Genomic DNA, 22631 nt, shown 5'->3' on the forward strand with positions numbered 1-22631 from the left:
ATGAAGCTGCCTGCATCCTCATACTGTCATTGGGATTTATCATGCTATTCTCCTTTTTAAACTTATATCTGCCTTTGACTTGGTTCTTCTGTACTTTCGTAGTTCAGTTTTGATGTACCCAATTTAACTTGTGTTCTTCTGAGATATTTAAAGAAGTAGACGTGAAGAATTTTTTGTAAGCCTTATTTTTTTTCCATGGTAGAAACTTAGAATGCTTCTAACGAGCATAGAGCTGTATTTAAACAGCAAGAATGATGACTCTAGGAAAAATTAGTAGGCTTTTCTGTTGGGGATGGCTTCCTTGAAGCCCATCTGTTTTGCAGAGGATTGCAAAGCTCTGTGTACAAGCTTCTCATACTGTGAAGAGTAAATAGGTGAAATATGGATACATTCTGCCATCACAGGGCCACTTCACTCCTTACCCTGGGGTGGACAAGAGAAGAGCGCTGACAAGGGAGTCCATGCATAAGGTTGCAGGAACCGTTTGGGGAAATGAAGGAAGAGCCCTTGGGTCTGATATCCTTGGCAGCAGTTCTTTCATCAGTCCTAAAAGAACTTGCTGATGCTGGTCTTGACAGTTGTTTGAGGTCACAAGAGAGGAGTGTTGGTGTGGAAGTATCATGTTGTAGCAAAAAATGGGAGACAGTGGAGAGGAAATAATCCTTGGCTTGGTTGTGTGTCTCCTATCCTGTGTGAAGTACAACTTGGAAAACTAGTATCTGCAAAACTCTCTCTACTTACTGACTCCAGGATTATACTCCTGATCTAAAAAAATATTTCATTTTTTTTTTACCTTCCTGAATGTTTAAGCTCCAAGGTTAGACAAAATATCTACACATTTTTAATTTTTTACTGTCTTCCCAGATGGGGTAGCAAAGCTGCAAAGTATCTAATTAGCATCATGCTGGGGCACTTTCATTTAGATGCAGAGCACTTCTCTTGAAATTACTTAAAAATATGCAGGATTAATGCCATTTTTTGTGGCAACTGTTTCTCTGTTGCTCGAAGTGAGAATGAGAATTGTCAGTAGTGTTGAGGGTTGAGGGCAGATGACAGAAGTTAATTCCCATAAATTCATCTTCCTGGGAAGAGGGTCCAGCAGACTCCCTGTTGTTCCATCTCTCAGCTGATAAAATGCCGTTCTGGTCTTGATATGTAAACATGCTGGAATTTGCAAGAGATCAGCTCCCACGAACCTCATGTTTTCGACTTTTAAAAGCCCAGGGTACTGCAGCTTGACAGATCTGTAGTCCCTCCCCTTCCGTCTTCTTGCTGTCCATCTGTTTGTGGGATTCTCATGCCCAGTTTGCCTCCCTGTGGTCTTAGAGCTGTTGAGCCTCATCCTTGGAAGAGGCAGTGGTGGTGGCAAAGATCCTGCAGAGAGCTATTAAAGTGTTACCAACAGTGGGAGCCTAAGCTGGAAAGCTTTCTGGTAGCTGCCTGCTTCTTTCATGTCAAGCTGGCAGAAGCTTGGGGAGGGGAGAGGGACCCACCCAGGAAAAAAATAATTTATAAAGAAATGACAAAAGTGCCAGTGTGTTGCTTTAGCTTTAAAGGTTTGTTCATTAATGTTCCCTATCCTGAAAGACTTAAAAGCCCTTTGGTATTCTACATGATGTCTGTCCAGCTCTGATTAGTTTTCGTTTTATCCATGGTAGAGTAAGTTGGGTTCTTGTGCTACTGTCATATCATTAATGCAATTAGCAAGTATTAATTTGTGACTGCTGGACTAAACTGTGGTGTAAGTGTGTTAAGCGTCAGTGAAGGCAGTTGTATTGCACAGATCTGAATCTATAATTTGCCCTACAAAACCAGGCTTGCTTTCCCTTTCTCTTGAGAGGTTTGGAGGAGAAACGACACCCAACTTCAAGTTTCAAGTGCTAACCTGAAACTCTTGCTTTTCAAGTTGAGAAATCAGAAATAGTGGTTTCTGTAGAGGCAACGTCTCTTACTCATGTTGTATTCTGTTGTATCGGAAGAACTATGTTGAATTTTTTGGATGTGTGCGTGTTTTCTTTAAAATCTGAAGTAGGAGTTTAGGTTTTCCTCTGGAAACTACTATTTCGCCTGGTTTGCAAAGGAGAGAGGCAATTGTGTTCTTACTTTTTCCTGAAACTTCTTTGCTCTTCTTTTCCTGGAGCTTCTGAATCTGTTGGTAAATTCTAATGAGATTTTTGAGAGGTCTTAAAATAACTGAATTTTGTGACAGTTTGTCTGGGCTGAGGAGAGAGAGAGATCTAAATTGCTGCCCACTAGGAAAGGACAGGGAGAACTTGCTAGGTGCATTTGCTCAGCTGGCTGCTTTTGCTGGCACATTCATTCTTCCAAAGAGGCCACAATGTCTTTTGCCTACTGCGCATGTCATAGGAAGAGTAAGGGATAGTGCAATTGGAAGAGGAGCTGCAGAAGAAACGAAGATAAATAACCACTTAAGGGCGTATTTATCTTCGGAGTAGCATCACTTGGCTTAGCATTGTCAAAAATTCATTAGTCTTAGACTGTAGGAGCCTGGCAAAGTTAATCTACTGGTTTCTTCAAGACAACTTTACCTTTCTCTCTTCACTTGTAGTTGCAGGCAGTGCTTCAGTCTGAGTGAGCCTTTGTCATTTCTTCCCCCCGCCCTTGATTTAAATACAGAATTAATGGCTGTGGGAGTTCTGTCACTTGCTCTATTAAATAGAGCCTCTCAAAGCAAATTAATCCAAACTTCAAAAACAAAGATAAAAATAATCTATTTATGTTCTAAATAGTAGTGTGGAGTGACGGTGCTACCTTATATGCAGGCAGAATACAGTATGCTAATCACGTTAGTCTTTGGTTAAAAAGTGTTAATTTTTCTTTTCAGCCAGCAGCTGTAACAGCTAGTGTTACTACAGTTACTGCTGTAAAGCCTTCGAGTACTGGAACACCTGTAAAACTTCCAGTTACAGGACCACCTGCACAAGCTATCTCCCAAAAGGCAGTCTCTGTGAAAGCAGAGGGCACAACAGTAGCACAGACCAGCGTTTCTACAGTAAGAAAAAAAAAAAGTTTTTAATTAAAAATTAACATTCTTTATATTCATCAGAGGTTGGAGAGCCAGTGTGACATCTAACAGTCTTCTCTTTATTTCCACACAGGAGATGCTAGAGAATGTGAAGAAATGCAAGAATTTTCTTGCTACCCTAATAAAACTGGCATCTAGTGGACCTCAAGCCCCTGAGATGGGGCAGAATGTGAAGAATCTGGTGCAAAATCTATTGGTGAGACTTTTTAAAAATGAAGTCTGCATCATTTATGTATCGTTTTTGACATTGACTTCGTCATAGTTTTGTTCCTTGTCTTTTTTCTTTCTTTTTTTTTTTTAAACAGCTGAAGAATTGGATTTGTGGCTGAGTACATCTGACTCTCTTTAACTCTTACCTTACAACTCTCATTTTTAACTGGATCCCATGCTGTATTTTTTGCCCTTCACATTCTTGTTTTGTTTTATGCACATGGGTAGCTGACAGCAGGAGGAGCTGATAGTGTTAACACAGTTTCTGGGTCTGAGCTGCTTTTTGGGGTTTTTTTTCATGTTAGTGTAGTTTTGAGTCTTCAATGGCAAGAGTATTACCATGGAGGCTGTGTAGTGCAGTGCAAAGTCCATACTACTGCTTTACTCAAAGACAACTGATGTTCAGGTTGATGGTGAAGCTCCAGTGGAACAAGCATGACGTTATCTATATCTTTAGGCAATGGGATGGAGAAAATAACATGGTGGCTGCCAACCTCTTTCTCCTTGCAGGTGGCTTCTGTATGCTGGTTTGTGCTGTACCCCAGCACAGCTGGATTTTCTTAGTAATGATTTCTCCTGTTGCTTCTTGTCTTGGCATTTGACCGCTGCTGCTGTTTTGTTGTTCCACTGTAGCAGAAGGCTGTGGGCTGGTGGAGGGGGATGGCTTTGGTTGTGGTACCAAAGGACTTTTCAGTCTAGAAAAGCGTGGTGTAGACAGAGGTGAAATTCAGAGAGGAGATTGTTTTAAGATGCAGTCTTGCAAAACTATTTGATTCCTCTCTTCCTCTGCCTTTGTGTTGCTGCTGGACTATACACCTTGATGCTGTAGCAAAATGCTAGAATTATTTCTTCTTGTGCTTACAGTACTTTATTTTCTTAAGAACAGTTGTTACCAAACGGTCCACTTGTTTGCTTTTGTGTAATATTTTAAAAGTGCTTCTGTTCTGCCCTTCAGTACATGTATATGATTTAAATGCAAAATAAATTAATGTTTCATATGCATGAGGAAAATCAGTAAATTGCAGCTGTGAAGTAAAATGGTCCTTAAGGCAGCATCTCATGAAGTGAGTGCCAAGTGCCTTATGTGCACTGAGGTGTAGTGTACCAAATCACTGAGACCTTGGTGACTGGTATCAGTGAAACCTTGGTGATCGGCAACCACAGCTCAGTGAGACCTAAGAGGCAGCAGATCAAACGACTAAAATGGAGGGATCCTGTAAGTTCTGTTGTGTGAATATTGCGTCCTTAAATCCCTGCTCTGGTCACATAGCTCCTTGGAACAGTTGTTCTGAAGGAGAACATGAGAGGAGTGATTTCTCTGCAGAGAGAGAGATTAATGCTGGGGTCCCTCTTTCTTGTGTGTCTGTACCTTCCTGGAGGAAGTAGTGTTCTTGGTGACTCTGTGGCAGTCTCACCTGAAAGGATGAAAAAGGGCAGCAGTGTCTGGGGATACCCACCACCATAGCCCTATCGTGGTGGCACTGAAGTAGTGAGTGAGGGATCTCCGAAGTCTGCTGCAGCTTCATAACCCTCCCAGAGCCCTTGAGTCAGATGTTTGTATTGGGGCAGAGCAGAAGGCATTAAAAGAGGAGACTACCCTGCAAGCCAGAGGACTGTCACTGTGGTGGTATGCAGAGGTGATGTTCTGATGTTCAGTTTCTCCCGCTTTTGAAAGGCGATGTTAAATGCTTTGCTTTATTATGCTATGTATGCATTAGACTAGAATTGTCTTACAAAAACTACTGAGTAGTTGTCTCTTGTCTCGGGTCTCTTTAAATTGATCTTTATGCAGATAAACGGCTTTTACAGGAAAAAAAGTACTCGTAGTGGATTTTAAATATTTCTGCATAACAATGACGTATTCATTGCTACTCAGTGCTACTTATGAACTTTTTTCTATGAGCTCACTTCAATGAGGTGTTTGAACAAGTATCTTCAAGTGTTACCTGCCTGGAGTCTAAGAAAGTAACTTAATTTGATAATACTGTATCTAAATTGCAAGATCGTTCTATCCTAAAATCTTTTGTTTGACAATATAAGAGGAAAAAAAATTCGACTATTGACATTGAACAATTCCACAATAATGTAAATTTCCATGAATTTTTGATACTCCTGGGAAAAAATATCATAGATTTGTAGTGATAACTTACCAGTGTAATTGTACGTTCCTCTTAGGAAGCAAAAATTGAACCAGAAGAATTTACAAAAAAGCTATACATAGAGCTCAAGTCGTCTCCACAACCATATTTAGTTCCTTTTCTCAAGGTAAGTGTCTGATCGTGGATGTGTAGTATTTGAGGGGGGGTAGGGTAGGGAGGAGGGTGACCAGGAAAGGAAAGAGAGCATTCAAACAGGTATTTGCTCAGGTCAGCTGAAGAAATGATGTTTAAACTAGTCCTGTATGACTGTTGCTCTTGGAAAGACAATTTTTTTGAGGGAGGGAGGATTTCAGAGGAGTAACTGTTGCTCTGTTCTTAAATTGGAGAGTAATTACCCTCTAGTCATTAGTGGAGACGAATGTTTTGGAAGCCGATGCATCTACAGTAGAGCAGCTATACTAAGACGACCTTTTACTTTCTCATCAAAACAGTAATTGTGCTAAATTCTAGTACAGATGACTGACAATGAAGGCTCTGCACAGCTTATGCAGTATTTAAGCTTGAAGAATCTACATAAAGCTTGTATTCATCTGTCTGCTGGTTTGTGTTTAACTGGAGGCAGAAAAAACCCCATCCCTTTCTCCAGAAATTCTGACAGGACTACTGCAACTTGGGAAGAGTAACCCAGGATAACTCTACCTCTATTCAGGCAAATAATAATGTAAATAATAATAATAAAGCTGTCTTAACTTTTATAATCATATGGTAAAATGGAATTTACTAACAATAAAAGTAAAAATGAACATCTTTGTTCTTCTAGCAAGCATTAAATCCCAGTGACAACTTGGTCATATTTAATTGCAATGCACATAGTATTCTTAGGCTTGGCAGATCTGTACTTTTCCTTGCCATTCACTATGGGCACAGTTGAGAATCAAGGTGAAATATTTAAATGCTAAAGCTGGGACAGAGGTTTTCTAGAGTTTGTCTTCTTCCTCGGTATTTGACAGCACATATAACAATACATGTAATAATGTTGATATTACTTTTAGATGGCTGATGTTAATCTGTTAAATTGTGGGGTAAATATTTTTGTTACAGTGGCAGCCTTTAAATACTTTGCTAGAAAGTTTGCCATGAGTCCAGAAGACTAGACTCTTTTCTGCAGGGCTCAATATAAAATTTTCATATTGCTCACTTATTCTCAGTTTAATTCCCTGGAGGTTTCTTAAAAGCCCATGGAAAAAGCTGGAAGAAAAAAAAAAAAGAGAAGAGTATGGGCCTTCCTATATCCAGTGTAGCTCTGGCTGCATGTACATGGGGCCAGCTCCAGTGCCCCTGTGCTGTGTTCCCGAAACAGCGCAGGTGAACCTCAGTAGCTCCACGCAGATCCAGCCTAAGTCTGGCACAGAAAGACCTCATCTGGGGCTGGTGAGCCCCGGCAGCCCTGGACTAATTCATGCAGAGGAGCTGAGCCAAGAGGTGGCTGCACAGCACTTGCTAATGCTTCTACCCCTTTGGGGGTCCCCCGGGAGTACAGCACTGTGCTGTCCTCATGCACTTGCAGAGGTGCTCAGTCTGAGTTAGTGTTCGATCCCACAGTGTGGAGAGTGGCTAGATGTCATGCACGGACCTTGACGCAGTTCTGCAGGAGTTAAGGTGGGTTCATTGGCGTAGGTCAGACCCTGACCCATCACAGCAGAGCTGGTGCACATTTCTCCTGTGGCATGCTGCCAGGTGCTGGTATCATCAAGGCTTTTCTGTTTTGGGCAGTATCCATACTGCATAATCCTTGACAAGGTGCTCTCTCCTTGTTGTACTCTGTATTAACAGTGAAATACTGTGACTTCAAAAACTGTGACCATGACAGTGACTAAATAGCGTTAGCTGACTATAGTGTTACCATCCTTTAAGACATCTTACACTCTGATTGCCTTTTTTATGAAATACCTTAAGGATGTGTAGTTGATACAGACCATACATAATTGGTGTGTAACGCTGAGCAGCTGTGACAAGACTGAGTGCCAAATCGAAGGTGACTTCAGGAGCACTTCTCTAAGGTCCTATGAGGATTGGTGCTGGCCTTGTTTGTGGGGGAAACGCTTGCAGCTGGAGTCCAGAAAGAAATGTGATACGGCTTATTGCCAGCTGACTTTCAGCTACTGAAGTGGAATTTTAGGGAGGACTCTGTGGACTTCTCTTATCTTTGAGCTGCAGGTTTTTGACAAAGCTGTTGCATGGGTTTTGTTTTGTCTGTTCGAGTAGATGGAAAAGTACAGTGACTTTGGCTGTAAAGCCTGCTTGATTTTTCGAATCTGTGCTGGATGCTTTTGGTAAATAAACTGCATCAGGAGCATGAGGAAAGCTCAGCAGCCTTTTAAAAGAAAAGAAACTAACATTAAAGATAGATGTGCCACAGAAGGTCTAGATGTGCAAGCAATTTGTTTGTTCGGTGTATTAGCATATGAGACAACATGTTCCTTATGCATGAAGCCCAGAGCAACAGCACTGTGCTAGAGACTGTTACAGACTTCAAAAACTGTTGAGAGGAGGGGAGAAAAGGTTTGTGAGAATATACAGGTAGCTGCAGAGCTGATTTCCCCTGGTTCTGAGCCATAACAGATTGTAAATAGTCAAGGAGAAAAATCTGTAGAGGCCTTCAAGATTATTCTATCCATTAACCTTCTCAAACATAGCTGTAGTAAAAATGAGATGTTGCCAGATACCTTTACTAATATTCTCTTGTTGCAGAGAACTATCTGGTGTACCTTGTGCTGCTGCGGCTATGCAGGCATTATTAAAGTGGTATCCCCCCCTAGTGTAGATACAGCTGTATTGCTGTAGAAGTGCTCGTGTCTTCAGGACTTGTTTCTGACTTTACTGGGTAACTTGTAGCTCTCTGTCAGACAGGCTCTGCGGAATAAACACAGCTGTTACAATATAGCAGAGGTTTTTGCAAAATAATTTTTTTTTAGGTAGTAGAAGAGTTAAAATGGTCTCTTTCTAGAACACAAATTTCAAATTGAAAAATCTAAATGAAAGAGCAAAGTTATGGGTGCCTTTCCCTGTAGGTGGGATTTGCTGCCTCCAGTGAAGCTGTGTTGACTGTTGACCTTTCCTCAGCCTGTGTTTGTGATTGTTGTGGCCTTCGTTGAACAGTATTGTCCCAGTTTAAGGGTCCCTGAATTTTAGTAAAACTTGTTTGGAACAAGCAATTTATTGTCTCATGAAAAATTAAATTGGAAGATGAGGAAGACGATTCAGTTGTTAAGGTATCAGTATTGTGTAAGACTCTACTGATGTTTCATCTAGTGTTTTTTGTTTGTTTGTTTTTCTTCTAGAAAAGCATGCTTGCCTTACGGCAGCTAATGCCCAATGCTCAGAGCTTTATCCAGCAGTGTATGCAGCAGCCAGCTCCAACCCAGGAAGCTGTTTCGACTTGTACCTCTGCAACACCAGCTCCTTCAATAGCAGTGGTAACCTCAGCTGTAGCAACAACTTCTCTTCAAGTTATAAAACCAGTGTCTGCCTCTGTGACAGTCACAGCCTCTCCAGTTATAAAACCAATCCTTGTCAGTACGTCGGCAGCAGCTTCTCTGCAGACTGTGAAGCCTGTTTCTGCCTCCGCGGTGGTGACAGCGTCTCTTCGGCCTGCAGCTTCAGTCCTCACCACAACAATAGCGACATCAGGGCTGACTGCTATCCAAACTGTCAAGCCAGTCTTCACTTCTGCGGTAGCAACATCCTCTCTCCAGTCTGCAAAGCCACTGCTGGTCTCTACAGCAGCATCTTCAGCAACAACTCCTCTCCAACCTCTGAAACCAGTGATTGGAACCCCAATCAGTATTAAAATCTCACAACCAAACTCTATTGTTGCGCAGTCAGTGGGAGCACAGCAGGTGGTTAAAGTGAAACAGTTGGTAAGATAAATTTCTCAGCTTCTCTGTAACGGGGCTACTTTGACTCTGGTAAAGAGGATACTAATTTAGATCTTACTTTTTTTTTTTTTTTTTTTTTTTTTTTTTTTTTTTTTAATGTATGAAGTTAGTCTGTTGTGAGCTAATCAGTTGTGTTTGTCATAGGGATATTGAGCACTTGCTGAAAAGATGAATCTGAAGCCAAGCTGTAAGCTTGGTCTCTTGCAAGACCACCATTCCACTAGACTGGACATCCAGCTTGAGACATGAGGGAACATGAGTTCTGACCCCTGCTATGTGTGCAGCCAGGCTAGGTTCGCGTCTGAAAGAAAAGGCGGGAAATGCTACTGTTGGGAACAGAAGTTGCCAATGAGATGCTTAGGTTAATTACTATTAGATGCACTGTAAGGGCTGTGACTCAGCTAGCCACCAGGGATTCCAGTCTCTAGCTTGGTACTTCCTACTCTGAGTATTTTGCAGGCACAGGTGGATTGATGATGTTTAATGGAGCTTTTGCAGATCAGAGTTCTGACCTCCAAATTTGTTAAGACATGTTAATTATGAAGTCATCCGAAAGTGAGCTTTTTCTATCAGGCCTTATTAGCTAAGAAATTCCTGGAGGAATAAATGTCTTATTAAAACAATACTCTCAAAAGCAATGTGTTAACGTTTTTTTTTTCTTGGTGCAGGTTAATTTCTTGCTAATGTTACTGTTAAATACCAACAGGTATACCTGAAAGAGCAACGTTGTGAAATACATTAGGTTTGGTTTATGAGTGTTTGAGATACTGAGTAATATACTGTCTGACTAGTCTATCTGCAAATAATGCTCTCAAGTATTTTGAGAGTGGAGTCTCTCTTTGGCAGATAACTTGATTCTTGAATAGATTTTCCTTAAAAAGAGGGGAAAACATTAGACTTCCTATGAAGCTAGATTTACTTTTGGCAAGTATAGTAGGGCATCTAGTGTGTGGATTTCCTTTGTAGTTTGTTTATTTTGTGTACTTGATTTAACAGTGTTCAGATGCCTAAAATATTTTGCTTTAATTTTCTTCTTATCTAAGTGTGTAAGGTGGATTTAATACAAGAACACTGCATTCTAAATAATGAGCTTATGCTACCAGCTTTTCTTTTCAGACTTGCTTAGAAAGAGCAAAGCACTCAGCTATATGGAAGGGATGAGGGGGTCTTTTTATGAGTGGGTTTGTTTTAAAAACAGATATCAAGCATATGCAGTAACAGGCTTTGATAGTAGTAGGTAAAGCCAAATTGGGAAAAGAGTTGATACTCTTACTGTCTTTCAGTACTAAGTTTGAAATTCCAGCCAGAAGAAAATAAGGGCTTCTCAGATTGTACAAGGGCTGGAGAGCAAGCAGTTTGTTGGCTACACAGCAAGCCATGTAATCCAGGGGAAAGGTTGACCATCTGTACAAATAGACGAGGAAGCTTAACTCTACACTAGGGAGTTGAAACACTTCTTGAATATGATATTGGTGAACTCAAGAAATTACTTCTACCTCCTCCATTTCTTTGCTGTACCTTATAAGCATTGAATTGCATACGAAACATGTTTTTATCCTCATTTGGTTAGATCCCAGGCACAGTGATTAAAATACTTTCTCTTCAAAATACCTATTTAATTTTGGTCTTCTAGTTGAGGAGCCGAGTTGACCACTTCGTAGCTTAGCCATATCAGGAGCTTGATGTTTGTTCAGACAACCTCTTAGCACAATGAGCAAGTCTGTAGAAGTGGCTGCATCTTCTAGGACTTCCCTGGTGCATTTCCTTGAAAGGACAGAGGGTCTGTTTTCCTCCCACAGGAAAACAAATCTGGACCTCCCCTCCCTAAATAGAAGGGTCTTTCTGCCAGCTGAAAGGAAGCACATGCCAGCTGTGCAAATCTGTCCATACAATGCTGCCAGCAATTTCTTTCCCTTTGCAGCCCGCAGGGTTGCCTGATGCCATACACTCCCTCTGCATGCCCATTTCTAATTTAGGTCTCTTGTGCTTGGGAATGTAAAGCGAACTGTCATGTGCCAGTTCCAGTGTAATGTTGGTGCTGCTTAAGAACGCAGCATTGCAGTATTCAATATCAAAATTCTGACCAGAGTCATGTAACCTGTAACTGTCTTTTCTGTGGCATGATTATTGAAATTCTGGTTTGTATGGTGGACACCAAGGGACCTGTTCTTCAGGGATGCTGTTGGGGTTGATCACACAGCTGTGCTGTGAGAGTTGCACGTCGGGACAGTGTTCCCTCCCAGTGACTCTCTTGCATTGGCATACACGGAAGTTTCATCTTGGAAAGAAAGCTAATCTTGCTTTGTCTCTTGTTAAAGCACAATAATTGAAAATTCATATTACCAGCCACTGGCTTGCAATGGTGAGAAAGCTGCTGTGAGACTACAACTTCATGTTAAGCAGAAAGAGCAAGAGTTTTATGGTGTAGTCCCCGCAATTACCAGTGAGGTGTGCTCCCTGGACATTGCTAGGGGTTGAAGCAAGGAGTGAAGTGCTTGCGCTGTTCCAGCCACTTGTTCTCAGTGAGTTGTTAGTGTCAAGTCCCCTCAGAGCAGAGCTTTTCTGAGCAGAGAATCTCCTCTGTTATTTTTCAAGAGTTTTTTGTTCAGGATGTGTGCTTTTGCATTCAGCTGGTGAGGCTTCCTTCGTGAAGCAATACTGCTTGTAGTGTGTGATGATGCCTTACCATCTCTCCGCTGATCTCCAAACTTCACTTTATGAATGCAAAGCAGGTTCAAATAAGGCTAATCAAAGTCTCTCTCAGCCAGCTGTCCCTGTGCTGTCAGCTGGATGTTACATGCTTTTTTTTTTTTTTTTTATATACTTAAGAGTGTTGGTGCTTTTTTATTCTGATATCTCTGTCAACCTACTTAATGGGGCACAAAGGAACAGTCCCTTTTCTTTATAACCTCTTGCTGCTAACCTGAAGAAAAGAGGCAATAGCTCTTTCTTACAGATATCATCTATTTTTTAATACTTTTTTTCTGGCATTAGATCCTTGTTGAAACTTCTAGGATTGCTGCCCTGTTCTGTTGCAAGTCCCAAGGACTTCCAGCTTTTCTTAGTCTAGCAACTAGAATGGCAAACACAAAAATCAGCTTTACTGCCAACACATCCTTTCTGTTTCTTGTTGAACTAGTCTCCTCAGTTACTTGACTGACATCCCAATCTCCACCTAGGCTATTGATTTAACATTGGCTATCTGTTCTTTTTGTCTGCTGCACCTTCATCTCGAATGCTTTTGTTTCCTCCTGTGCTCTTTCAGTGTTTTGCCTGCTGAAGATGAAGGATCATCCTCACTGGCAGGGAGGATCTCTATGTGTGTGTCAGTGTGGGTGCTGGCAGAGCCTGTGAGTGGTTTATCCAAGCTGGTTCAGTAATTATCTGAACATATAAATGATGCTATTAACATTATTTTCAGCTTGCAGCATGTGGAAGCTGGATCTCTCAAAGATCAAATTGCTTTTCATAAAAACACAGAGAAGTGAATGTTAGTGTGCGTACCAGATCATGAGGCAGTGCTGCACATGTGAGCTGTAACTCTGTCCACAGTCCTTCCCTGTACTCCCGTGATTCTTTCCTCTGCCTAAAAACTTGGTAAATCTGGATCTTATGTTTCTTCTCAAAAACTGCCTGTTCATTGTCTGGTTTTCAAACACCACCTTCAGCTTAGTTCTTCTGTATTACTGCTGCTATGCCAAACTATGATGCTATTATATTAGTAGGGGAATGGATGGGGTGTATCTTAACTATTTGATGCACAAAGTACCGCTTTTTGTGAATGTGTGATACTTACACTGATGATATTTACTGATAAATCTGAAATTAGATGACAGAAGGAGATGGCCTAACTTCTGAAGTAAAATAAATGTCAATTCTTTATTTACTTAAACTTGTGCAGTGTTGCTGTACAAATGCTCTTTTAGACTTTCTGAAGTTAGAATAAAACATGTAGAGGAGAAAGTGGTTTCTTTACCTTGCAAATTCCTTTGCATTAGCTTTTTGCTGCTAAAAAAGTACGATTCAGTTTGCAGATGTTGATCTTGTGCTTTGGTAAATGTGCATCTTTCTAGTACTTCTAATGAGGAACTTTTCCAAAGGATGGATGAAGAGTTGCAGCCCACGTTCTGTTAGCTGGGAGGCATAGAAATGAGACTTTTAGGGATGCTGCAATTTTATTACTTTCTTGCACTTTAATAGCTACCCCTGATGAAGAAGAATTAGTATTTATGGGCTGTGCCTGTAGGTCTGTGTTGTGATTACATCCTGCTGTCTGGTTTTGTTTATTTCGAGAGCCTCTTTAGACAAAACTATCAACCCCCTTCCTTTTCACCCTTCAGCAGTGTACTGATGCTTTTGTGTAGAGGCTCTCTACTTGCTATAGGTGTTGCTGATTGGTGCTTCCCGTTCCCGCTAACTCATGTGTTCAGTGTGCTTTTGCTTAATGCTTTGGAACTCAGCATCTCAATTTACAGTTGATGTTGCAGCTCTAAAAATGCTTTGCAGTGTGTACTCCTAACTCTTGACAGGAAAATAGTTTCATGCAAGACTTCTGTTTGGTTTGGTGTTCTCTCTTTTTAACTAGGTGTATGTGATACTCACCCTTTTGAACTTGTTGGCAGGCAGACTCAGTATTCAATTGTTAGTCTATTAAGCAAGGAGGAAAAGCCTCTGAGTGTAATGGATTGTGTAGTACTCAGTGAAACTCATGTAATATAGTTTTTCAATAGAGAGTAGGGGTGAAGTGTCTGTTAGAGCTTACTGAATGAGCTGGAGCTTTAAACTGAAAGCTAGACATGCATTTGTGCCCGGTGGCATTCTGACTGGCTGAAGACATTGATACTATTTACTTCTCTCTTTTTAGCTCTTCTCACTCTTAATATTGGATATTCCACTTCCAGGTAGTCCAGCAACCCTCAGGAACTGTTGTAAAGCAAGTATCTGCACTCACGCAACCCTCAACGCTGACCCTACAGACATCTGCTGAGAAAAGAATACCACTGAATACACTTGTTCAAACTAACCAGTTTCCTGCAGGTATGGTGGAACCTCTTTAATGGAGAAGGGAGAGGACTGCTGAGATACAGAAATGAGTGCAGGCTGTTGGTAGATTGTAAAAGTGAAAGAAGGTGGTTGTGTATCAGAAGCAACCAGCTCTGTGCCATAAGTTGGAACATCTTTACTGTCTACTTGGGCTTCTGATAAGAAACTCAGTGCCATGTCTACTTCTGGTATCTGTTAAAAGCATGTCAATCAAACATTTGTACTTGCTAAAATACTATGAGTAAGCTCCTTGTAATAAACTTCCTTTAAACTGTGATTCTTTCGAGAATTGCTTTGTGAGACTGCTTTTTCCTTCAACAGGTCCAGGTTGATGCATAATGTGAGTTTGTCTCAGCCAGGCACCTTTCACTGGTTGGCACAGAGGAGAGTATTTGCTGAGAGTGTGTAGGGTTTTTGCCCATACAGAACATGTAGAATGTAAGCGTCTAGAGTATCCGGTTTTCAGATGGACCTAATTAGTTGTTACTAAGTCTGCAGTAACCTTTGCTAGAAGTATGAACTGATTAAACAGCTGTCTTAGCATTTTGCGTTCTACCATGGCATGTTCTTTGTTTTGTTTTAGGTTCCATTCTGAAACAAATTACCCTGCCAGGAAATAAAACTCTGTCGCTTCAAGCATCTCCTCTTCAGAAAGCTAAAGTGAAAGAGAATGGAGCAACATCCTTCAGGTAAAAATAAACAATATCAGAAGTTTGCTATAGGAAGGAACAAAAGGAAGAGACAAGTTTGGGGTGGGAACAGAGCCCAAATAAAAACAACTTGCTTTAGAGACTTGTTTATGATAGGTGGTTTTCATGTTCGAATACTAATTGGCAAGGGGGAACCTAAAATTTTTTACCTCATAGCAGATGTTAATTATTCTTAACATAAGAAAACTGACCTGATGAGGTTGGATTTTCCTTGTGTTATCACAAGAGTGTAATTATTTGGTGTGCATCAATATGTATCAGCTTTTCACTTGTAGAGAAGGCATGTTGATCTCCATTCTGTGAGTACTATTAACTAATCTAAAGCGAAGTTACTTTGTGTTAAAAGCTCTCTATAGGATTAAAGCAGATATAACCTCTGTTTTTTACAGACCACCAGATAGCATTGAAACTCCTGTTTGGACTGATTGGGTGGCGTAGTTCAGCCCCGATCGGGACCAGACTACGCAGTCTCTTTCTCGTGCTCCCCCCACCCTCTGAGAGAATAGGGGGAGATGATATAAGAAAAACAGCTCGAGGTTTGAGATAAGGACGGGGAGAAGTCCTTAAAATTACTGTCACGGGCAAAACAGACTTGACTTGGGGAAAAGTATTCATTTATTTCTAAAACTAGCAGGAGAATGAGACAGGGAACAAGATAACCTCCCCCTACCCCTCCCTCTTCCCGCGCTTACCATTATCTCTACTACATTCCCCCCCCACCCCGAGTGGCACAGGGGGGAAGAGGGAATGGGGGTCGCGGTCAGTTCATCACACGTTGTTTTATGCCGCGGCTTCATGGTCGGGGGAAGAACTCCTCACATTCCTCCTCTGCTCCATCGTGGGGTCCCTCCCACAGGCCACAGTCCTTTGTGAAACTGCTCTGGCGTGGGTCATCTCTTCCATGGGGTGCAGTCTCTCCAGAACAGCTGTCCCAGTGGGCCTTCCATGGGCCACAGCCTCCTTCAGGCATCCACCTGCTCCGGTGTGGGGTCCTCCACGGGCTGCAGGTGAATCTCTGCCCCTTTGTGGACCTCCATGGGCTGCAGGGGGACAACCTGCTCCACCATGGTTATCACCACAGGCTGCAGGGGAATCTTGGCCAGGAGCTGCATTACTCCTCCCCCTCCTTCTTCACTGACCTCGGTGTCTGCAGCTGTTCCTCACAACAGGCTGGCAGATGCCTCTCAGGGTCCTTTTTACATCTCATTCACATCTCATCTCCTCTCCACTTCTTGCAGCTGGGCTGGGCCAAGTTGGGCCCAGTCAGCTGCCTGGTGGGAGGCCAGAGGGTGAGGCCTGCAAGGCCCACAAGGCTCGTGCCTCCCCCTCTCTGCCCCTGCTCAGCTGCTTCACATCTTCTCCTTTTTTTTTTTTTCCTGTTTTCCCCTTCTTAAATACGTTATCGCAGAGGCATTATCATGGGACATTCTGCTACCAATTGGCTTGGCCTTGGCCAGCAGCGGGTCCGCCCTAGGCCTGTCCGAGTCCACTGAACAAAGGGGAGCGACTTCTAGCAGTTTCCTACAGAAGCTACCACCTTAGGCCCCCCCTCACCCAACAAAACCAGAACACTGGGTAACCTATGTAAAGCTCTGTGCTGTATTACAAAATCTTTTATTAGCTCTTCTTATGAGTGAGCTTGTTCCTGTATGTAGAGGTGAAAGTCTTTGACTACACCTGTAATTATGGCTGCTGGCATGTTCTCTAGGCCTTTAGATTACAAGAATGCTTAAAGCTTTTAGTTCAGTTGGTAACTGATTAACTTTTCAAAAGCAGAAATTATTTCTGTGTCTCTGAAATGTGATGTTGAAACAGAGGTACAGACTGCTGTAAGCATTATTGGTCTTATTACCTTAAGGCAAGCTTGGAGTTACTCTTCCAGGGATTAAAGAAGACAGGACAGCTTTTTCTTGTTGACCAGTTTGACTTCTCACCTCTTGTAGCTTGAAAGCCAGAGCTTTGTGTGCACTGATAGAGACAGACAGCTGTTGTTACATATGGATATGTACAGTCTACACTGAATGCTGGAAACATTGGTAGCCAGAAATTAAAATGAAAAGCTGATGTTAAAGCAATAGCTCTGTTCAGCTCCTTCAAGCTCTTATGAAGTATACTTGAAAACATAATTTGTGATGTAATTTTATGTAGTGATGTTTGCAAAAATCACTTTGTAAGTATCGTGGAAAGAAAAAAAAAAGCAAAACAGTGAAAAAACCCATCCCACAAAAAAGCCTAGAAACAAATTTTTTACGGTCTTCCAATCAGAATATATCAACTGTCTTACAGTTAAGTTTGAATTCTTGAAGTTTCTTCCCTGAATTCTTAAATTCTTATTGTAGGAAAAATTTGGTGTCTACAGTGTGATCCAGGATGGATTTCTGTTCTGCCTTTGGATTGTGGTTTTCAGAGCAGCATAAATCCATGAAAAGTCATATTTGAAATCAGTTAAATTTTTCTAGTAAGTCTCTTCCCAAAGAGATACATTCTTCAGAGTAAACCCCTGGTGCTTTTCTTATTCAATATAACCAAACAGCAATATAACCAAACTTTCTGACTTTAAAAACTACGTATGAGAATCTTTGTATATCTGAACTTGGGCAGCGTGTACCTGAGCTGGTCAAGTATCTATGTTCTCCAAGCAAGTCTAGCACCACATAGTGTTAATCTGGCCTGGGCAATAGACGTTCCTTGCTCTCTTCTATCCTGACTTCTGTTATTCTCAGCACAGCTGTTCTTTGACCTGTGATCAATCATCTGGCTTATCATTTGTGAGCCAGAGGGAAGCACCATGGCCCACTTTGACGTTTTGTGATAAGACTCATAATAGGCAGAGAGCAATCTTGTGATTGATGTGATTGTAGATATGACACTTCAAACTGTGGCTTTGCATCACAGTATGTCATCAAACCTGACTGTCATTGTGTGTCTAGATCAGGTTAGGATTTGAGAACATAATACTCACTAAGCTGTACTTAATAAGCTGCAATTTGAACTTGTCCACTCTTTAATGGGCTGTTTTGGTTGCTCAAGTTAAACAGTAGAAAAAATGGTGATCCTCCCTCCCCAATTAAAACAAAAATCTTCTAGAAATGGGCATTGCTGGCACTTGATTGCCCCATGGCATGTATTGTAAAGGGCAGTTAGTTTTAAAAGCATCAAGATTTTTGTGAACTGCTCCACATACTTCTGTAAAGTATATATTAGAGCACCCTGGAACAAATAAGACACATATTTGCATCTTCAAATGTGGTGGTGGGGTTTTTTTTGTTGTTTTTGTTGTTTTTTTTTTTTTTGCATCTATTCTGTTTAATAGAGTTGCTCTCCAAAGCACATACAACAACTTGTGCATTTTGTCTGGAAGGTACCAGCAATCTCAACTAGCAGACAAAGAGGAGAGACAGCAGAGGGGAAAGCAGTTGTGCAGCTGCTTCTTCTGACTCATGGTGGTGGGGAGTGCTGGTTGTTTTTGCTCCACTGGAATTATTCTGTCCCACGTAGTTGTCTGTGATGGTGTGCAGAGGTTTGGGTTAAGTGTGTCTTTCTAGTTTTCCTTTTGACTGCTGTATGAAACCGTAAGAAGAGATGGATTCAGAAGAACACGTGTGCTGGTCAAACACCAGAGGGTGCCACAGACTCACTTTTCTGGCAGTACAGGCGAATTCATAGATGTGAGGTGCATCTATGTTGCTTGGGCTTCTTTTCCAGTGGAATATCCAGTATAAAAGTCAAACCTGACTTCATGCAGACTAAGCTTAAATCATTGGAGACTTAAAACAACTGGGAGCTTTTCTTGTTGATTTCTGAGTGTGACATGATCAAATGCAAAAAGCATTAAAAGAAGTGGTGTAGAAGAGGGGCTTTACAGAGTAAGCAAGTCTGTATCCAACAGAAATGTCTGCATGTATATTTTGGAGTATCTTAAATTTATCACTTTAGTAGAATGATTTTTATAGCTCACTCAAAGTACATAATACGTTACTTAAAATGATTGAGGTTTGTTTGAACAGCAAGGAGAAAAGAATAGTAAAACTTAACATGGTTTCTGAAACATGCATTAATCTTTAGTGAGCACTACTTCTAAGGAAATGTAATGATATTTTATTTGGGTTAAGAAAAACAAGTGCACCAGTTTTTTCACAGGTGCAAATTAATCTTTCATCAAGGCTAGTGACTTGGTGACTTAATGCCAACTTATATACCACAGTGAAGAAGTTCAAAGTGGTCCTTAAAAACAGGACAGGTAGAGATACCTACTTGCATATGAACTCTTGTATGTGTGTACTCATAAAAGAGACTGTGTGCATGGAAGTATTAGAGAAAATAGTAACCTGATAAAAGCTGGTCTTAGAGAACTGAAACTTGTGTATATAGAAAGGTGGATAGATGTACAGTAGAGAAGCTTACCACCTTCTTGCTTGAGTTTTTGGAGTGTGTGGCCGGATTAAAAGCTAAAATGACTTACTGAAACTGCATTCTATACAGGTGTACCTGAGGTACAAACAGCTCCGTCAGGATAATGTCAGGTTCCAGCATCTGCAGCTCTGATAGCTTGCTATGCATGTTCTTGGTGCTAGTTGTGCTGATTCTCTAATGTTCTCTGTGAGAAGATCCGTGACAGTCAGTGCACTTTCTCGGATCCTTGTCCCTGCCACCAACAAAGATACCTTTGTAATGGTGATTAAGAAGAGGAAACTGGAGTGTACTTGTGAAGATCAGTTAGCACTCAATTAGCATTCAGTGAAGCTTCATTTACACACTTCTTGAAAGATCAGGGTCTCTGTTAGGCTGACAGAGCATAAGTGTACGCTTAGAACTGCTCAGTTGCTGGTTGTGAAGGGGTGAGAGTAGGGATGCTATTCGGCAGCAGTGACTTTGACTTTGAATTGTACTGTGGTCACTTAGCCATTCTGACAATCCTAGGATTTAATGCCTTTCTTAGCATGATGGATTTGTGACACAAGCCTAGTCAGGAAGCTATGTCTTAATGAATGAAGCTGGTTTGAGAATTTGTTGGGTCTCCTTTTCCCAAAACAAATCACATAGAAACTCCTAGGCATGGGGGCACACAAACAAACGGCAGGAGGAGTAAGGGAATGCTGGACTCCTTTCCTAGTCAGGCTTCTCTCTAGAAGTTTGTGGGAGAAAACTTGCACCATAGAAACCTATTGAAACCCGAAGGAGAAAATGGATCTATAGTTTAAGAAAAAATCTTAACATTTTCTTGTGTCTTTTGAGTATTGTTCAAACCCAACCCATGTTCTAATAACTTCAGCTTCTGCCTGTTTCCAGTCAGAAGAGAGCCTCTAAGAGATCCCATTTCACCTGAGAATGGCAAGTTCCTGACTAACCACTTGCTCAAGAGTTACGTAGGCCACACAGTGTTTTCCTCAGATTAACTGTATCAAACCTTGCCAGCAAATACTTTTCAGGAGGGGGATCTGTGTGGTTTGGGTTTTGAAAACAACAAAGAAAACCAAAAATCAAAAGACCTTCAGATTGGGTGCTTCCACCTGTCTGTATTAATAATGCTGACTTGTGTTCTGGTTCTAAACCCTTGGAGTCGCCATTAGGGCCTTTGTCGCTTTGTGAAGTAAGAAAGGCTTTCTTTTGATAATCTGAACTTAATTGAAAATAACTTGGGTATTTTCATTGCTGAAGTCTCACAAAAACTTTTTGCATATAAAATTCATTCAGTATTTTAACTAAAATGATCTTTTTCTAAAAAAAAAAAAAAGCTGAGGCACACAGACTATTTGCTTAACATGAGCCTTGCCATGGTTATAGCTAGTCTTAGTTATGTTAACCCTAAGTATGCCAGACTTGAGTTTTTATTCTGAACATAGACCAAAGCTGCTACAGTAGAATCCACCTAATGGAGGGATGTTAAGAGCTAGAGCTCTGCCACTGTTCTTCAGAAGCACAGCATGCTCCCTGCTATGTACATCAGTACTGTATGGTAGGACTGATTCAAAGGGCAAAGTCTGGTTTGTTCTGTATACAACTGACAAGGGGTGATCCTATCTTATTTTTTTTTCTTTCGCTAAAAGAAAAGTGAAGGTCAGATTTGTGGTAATACACTTGTGCTATAAGCTTCAGTTCGTAGGATAGATGTCTCAGAAAATAGTCTTGTTTATAAGTTCAATGAGTCAGTATTCAACTTTATTCAACGCTTACTTCTACCTGGTGAATTAGAGTTTTAGAACAAATTTCAGACTGTAAGAGCAGTGGTGCAGGGTAGGGAGCCTGTGAGGACTTTTAATCCAGGTTTACCTTAGTCCTTGGTTTCTGAGCTTGATCAAAATTTCAGTTTTATGTAAAGGATTTGCATGCCTAGCAACTGAGATGTTAGTCAAGCTAACATTTGAGAGGCACTTCACTGAAGTGTGAAAGCTTTTGGGAGCCATCTGTCCCTGTCCACACCCATATTAAATATCTATTGTATAGGGGTAGCCTCCAAGTTACGTGACTGTTGATGGTCAAGGGGCTTTTTCTTTGTATCCGTTCTGAATGAAGCATAAAATGTTGGTTTTCTCTTTAGCAGAGATGAAGATGACATAAATGATGTGACTTCTATGGCTGGGGTCAATCTTAATGAGGAGAATGCCTGCATTTTGGCAACAAACTCTGAGCTGATTGGTACAGTGATCCGCTCTTGTGCAGATGAACCTTTTCTCTCCTCGGAAGCACTTCAGAAGAAGATCTTGAACATAGGTGAGAACAAAGCATATGCAACGGATATGTATGGATGTAGTATTTCCTTGCCTATTTCTTCAGCCAGCCTCCAATCTTTGAAGAAGGAACTGGAACTATTAATCTCAGTTCATGTGTTTCTTCCAAACTATACTGAGTTCTTACTTCCCCTTCTAGGAAACAAGTGTTCTGTAAGATTTTTACATGGAAATAGTCTGAAGAACAACCAGAAAAAAGAAATTGATGCCACTTTTACATGTGAGCCCTGAGCAACTTTATTACTCTTAAAGTTAATGGAACACATAACAACCATATAGATGCTAGTGTCAAATCAAACACTTAAGAGTGCTTTTTATTTCTGCACCTCCTAACTTGATGCATTATTACACTGACTTTCCTAACAGCTTTTGCATTCCTAAGCCTGGTCAGATGTATGTACTTTATTGTCCAACATTACAGATCCTGCTCATGTGATGAGGAAGACATTTCAGACTGGCCATATGCCCAGGGCGGACCTTTGTTTATTACTCCCTATATGGAAAAAAATTTCATTATTTTTATGCAAAAGAGATGTTAAAGCTGTTTGTAGCGGTGAATAATACTGTGGAATGTATGTTAAATGGTGGAGACTAAACTGTAATGGGAAGTTTTTAGTGTATGTATCATCTCAGCTGTTAGTTTCTGATCAAAATAATAACTTTTGCTTAGCAATATTGTATTATGTCAGAGCAGGGAGCATGCATTTGTATAGCACCGCACCGATTGGCAGCACTGCTGTCTACAGCAGACTGGGTGAATATTACTCAACTCCTTGCTCCTGCTCTCTGCCTGGTAGCTTGCCATACTGGAACAGTAAGTTTTATAGCTGAGCATTCAGGAAAGCTTGCAGTTCATA

The 22631-nt window shown here is 41.1% G+C and overlaps 1 protein-coding gene across 1 annotated transcript in view; it reads left to right on the top strand.

Moving 5' to 3' along the window:
- The window catches only part of TAF4B (TATA-box binding protein associated factor 4b), a 69693-nt gene that overhangs the window by 15550 nt on the left and 31512 nt on the right, over positions 1–22631 (top strand). Inside the window, exons 4-10 of the mRNA XM_086742273.1 lie at positions 2846–3013; positions 3120–3242; positions 5432–5521; positions 8697–9275; positions 14195–14330; positions 14920–15025; positions 21585–21757. Coding sequence (XP_086598399.1) covers positions 2846–3013; positions 3120–3242; positions 5432–5521; positions 8697–9275; positions 14195–14330; positions 14920–15025; positions 21585–21757 — 1375 coding nt within the window. The remainder of the gene's footprint in view (positions 1–2845; positions 3014–3119; positions 3243–5431; positions 5522–8696; positions 9276–14194; positions 14331–14919; positions 15026–21584; positions 21758–22631) is intronic.

This window comes from Chlamydotis macqueenii, chromosome 2 (assembly GCF_036417535.1).
Source record: "Chlamydotis macqueenii isolate bChlMac1 chromosome 2, bChlMac1.mat, whole genome shotgun sequence".
Classification (NCBI taxonomy): Eukaryota; Metazoa; Chordata; class Aves; order Otidiformes; family Otididae; genus Chlamydotis; species Chlamydotis macqueenii.